General features: G+C 50.5%; 1 protein-coding gene across 1 annotated transcript; it reads right to left on the reverse strand.

Annotated features, from left to right (window-relative positions):
• Positions 1–418: 418 nt before the first annotated feature.
• On the reverse strand, positions 419–2,587 carry cdkn1cb (cyclin dependent kinase inhibitor 1Cb). Its single transcript, XM_061076830.1, has 3 exons — positions 1,908–2,587; positions 1,631–1,751; positions 419–1,153 (listed from the first exon to the last, which is right to left on the reverse strand). The coding sequence occupies exons 1-2, from the start codon at positions 2,413–2,415 to the stop codon at positions 1,633–1,635; spliced, it is 627 nt and encodes a 208-aa protein (XP_060932813.1). The 5' UTR covers positions 2,416–2,587; the 3' UTR covers positions 419–1,153; positions 1,631–1,632.
• Between the last annotated feature and the right edge of the window lie 463 nt (positions 2,588–3,050).

Raw genomic sequence — 3,050 nt, forward strand, 5'->3', positions numbered from 1 at the left:
GCCTATATCCCGCAGCTGCCGCGCCGGCCCGAGGCTTTTTTGGCCACGCAAGGTTTACGGGCGTGAGCAGCAGACAGACACGGGCGGGGCTACGTGGAAAAAAGTGAAGTACCTGCGTGCCGTGCGGAGGTGGAGGAGGAGGAGGGGGGGTGATAACACCATCTATGGATAACACTAGATCCTTGGTGGTGTATGGTCTGCTTCCTTTTGCGACGATACGTGCGTAAAATGTCACACATCCTCTTTAAATGAGGCTTGTAATTCACATAATTCAATAAATCTACATTAAAGCAACTGCTCATGTTATAAATAGCACGTTTACACCGGAGACTTTTATCCCGAAACCGCATTCAAGATTGAATGTAAGCACAAAACACCCGATCTGAAAAATGGACAAAGAACGAACCAACAAATCTGCTTTAAATTGAAGTGAAAAATATTTTATTCCCATCTTTTTTTGCAAGACATGATTAGGGCACTTGTAGGTATGAAACAAAACACACAGAGAACAAACGGCTCAGAAACACAAAGAAAAACCTATTTTTCAAGTGTGAACTATGGAGAAGCTACATGATTGCAAAACATCACAATGAGACAAATGTAAATAACAAAATAAAATAAAAAATATGCCCTTTGGCTAAATCAACAAGGCATTTGACCAATATAAAGAAACATAAATAAATTATAAGTTAGAATAGTCTTAAAAATATAAATTTACAGAGAAAAAACACAACAGAAATAAAACATTTATTTAGGCTATTGTCTCTATAAAGCTGTACACTTTGGCCAGTGTATTTTTTTATTTATTTAAGTCATTTAGGATTGCACAGATGTTAAAACATTAACACTGTCGAGTGGCTGTATGCATAAGCAATAATGAATGCTACATTTGTACTGGATAGAAGTCACTCGGCGATATTCGTCATCCCTTCCCCCTGAACCCAAACCGTGCGATCCTGAGAGTCTGGTCCCGGTGCGCCGCGCCGAGCCGAGCCGAGCCAAGGCAGCCGAGCCCCGGTCGTGCGCCCTTTCTCCCGTCCCCGGGGAGAGGGGGGGGGCGGACCAACCATCTTCGCCTCCTCCTCGATCCTCAACGAAAAAAATTGCGCAGGCAAGTAGTGCAACAAGAAAACGAGCGGGTGTGAGTGTCCACCTGGAGGAAGAAGAAGAAGAAGAAGCTCGGTGAGTTTTCTGCACAAGTCCGAAGCAGCAGAGGCACGAGTGCGCGTTCCGAGGAAACAGGAAATGTAACCTCAGCAGCAGCCTGCGTCACGATCTACCCGAGCACTTTTCCCGCCACACGGTGACGCACACGTCCCCCTCCCCCAACCGCTGGTGTTACTACTTCTTCTACTATCACTACTACTGCGATTTCACCACCTCTCCCCACCCCACCCCCCCACCTCCCTCCCCTCCTCCTCCTCTCCATGATAAGCCTGCCTGCGCTTTTTGGCTCACGTCTCTAATCCTCTACAACCATCCCAAAGAAAAACCAAAACAGAAATAACTCGTTGGTGGACACAAGCTATACTTTCTTTTTTAAGCAACACTATAAATATTTCTAATCGTCAATGTCGCGTAAGAATCTTGACGTTTAAAAAAAATGGTAAATCAGAATCTTTTTTCGTACCTTCAGCGGATCCTCTTCCGTGGAGTCTGCTCGACCGGGATCGGAGACTTGGAGAGGTGGCACGCACCCGTGTCACTGGAGGACCTTCTGTCAGCAGCCCTCCTTCGCTTCACGAAAAAGTCTGTAAAATAAACAGAGAAGACGTTAGAAGTGTTCTCATTTATCCACATAACGAAAGATTACGCACGAAGGAGCGACAGACGGATCCAGGGCGCAGCTCCGCAGCGGAGCGCACAGCCTGGAGGAGAGGAGCGTCAGTGACTTGCGTGTTATTTACCTGTGATGTGCGTGGTGTTGTCAGTAGTGGCAGCCCTCTTGCGTCTCAGACACGGGACCTGTCGGTGACTCGTCCTCCCTGAGTTGAGCTTGTCCGTGCGGTTCTCCTGGTTGACCTCCACCTGGCACGGAGCGCCGCTGCTCTCGGGCACGGCCAAGCGCTCCAGCGCGTCCGGGAGAGAAGTGCCCGGCCCCGCGGGGTCCGAGGAGGGCACCCGGGTCCGGCCGTTCTGAACCGAGTCCTGGTAAAACTCCGGCGCGTTATCCACGGGCACCTCTTCCCACTTGTAATCCCCATCCAGCGGAGTGTTGCCCTCGAAATTAAAGTTCCACCTCTGCTGGTCGCGCTCGGAAATCTCCCGCATCTTGGCTGTCATGTCCCGGCTCAGCTCGTCGTGGTCCACCGGGCCGAAGAGGCTGCGGCAGACGCTGGTGCGCCGGTGGAGAGGGAAGGTCCTCCGGGCCACCAGCCGCTCCAGCGCGCTGCACGATAACTGCACATTGGACATGGCTGAAAGGTTTCCAAACAAATTCCCCAAGAGATAGAGAGGAAGATGACCGAGGTGTCTGATTTATCCCTGGTGAGAAACGACCGGGTGCTGTAGTGAATGTCTCCTCGCTGGCACGCCTGTCCACACCCCACACTTCAGTTTAAATGTACCTTCGTAGTGAGATGTGGAGTATATAACCTCCAGGGTCCGCGGTCACAGCAGCCACCTCGCACGACTTTCTCATTGGCTGCCTGTAGTCTAGCCCCCCCCACGATCACACAAACACACGCTCAGGCGCACAACCCCCACCCTAACCCCTCTGAGTCGATGTGGCTGCGCACCGAGCGGAGCGCATCGGAGTCTGTTCTCCCGGAGCGTCACCAGCCTGCATGGATCACACAGAGCGGACTTTCCCGATGTCAGCGCGAAAAAGTGTCGGAGCTGCACTTTTAGGTCTCCTTTCCCTTGAGTACCCGTGCAAACCCCTGCATCCATTATCGGACCCGATAACGGACCTACAGTGGAATAACAAATCCAAACGTTGAATAGTCGTGTAACCATAGCGCAGTGTGTGTTGTGTACTATTATGTTAGAATCAAACGAAAGACCATTTTTTTATTGCCCGATGTTTGAACCTCTCTCTCTCTCTCTCT

Source organism: Limanda limanda, chromosome 8 (genome assembly GCF_963576545.1).
Source record: "Limanda limanda chromosome 8, fLimLim1.1, whole genome shotgun sequence".
Taxonomy (NCBI): Eukaryota; Metazoa; Chordata; class Actinopteri; order Pleuronectiformes; family Pleuronectidae; genus Limanda; species Limanda limanda.

Bases quoted from the DNA above. Each gene is read 5' to 3' on its own strand.
- cdkn1cb (XM_061076830.1), bottom strand. From the start codon at position 2,415: ATGTCCAATGTGCAGTTATCGTGCAGCGCGCTGGAGCGGCTGGTGGCC. The intron at 1,752-1,907 runs GTAAATAACACG...TTTATTTTACAG, and splicing joins CAACACCACGCACATCACAG to ACTTTTTCGTGAAGCGAAGG.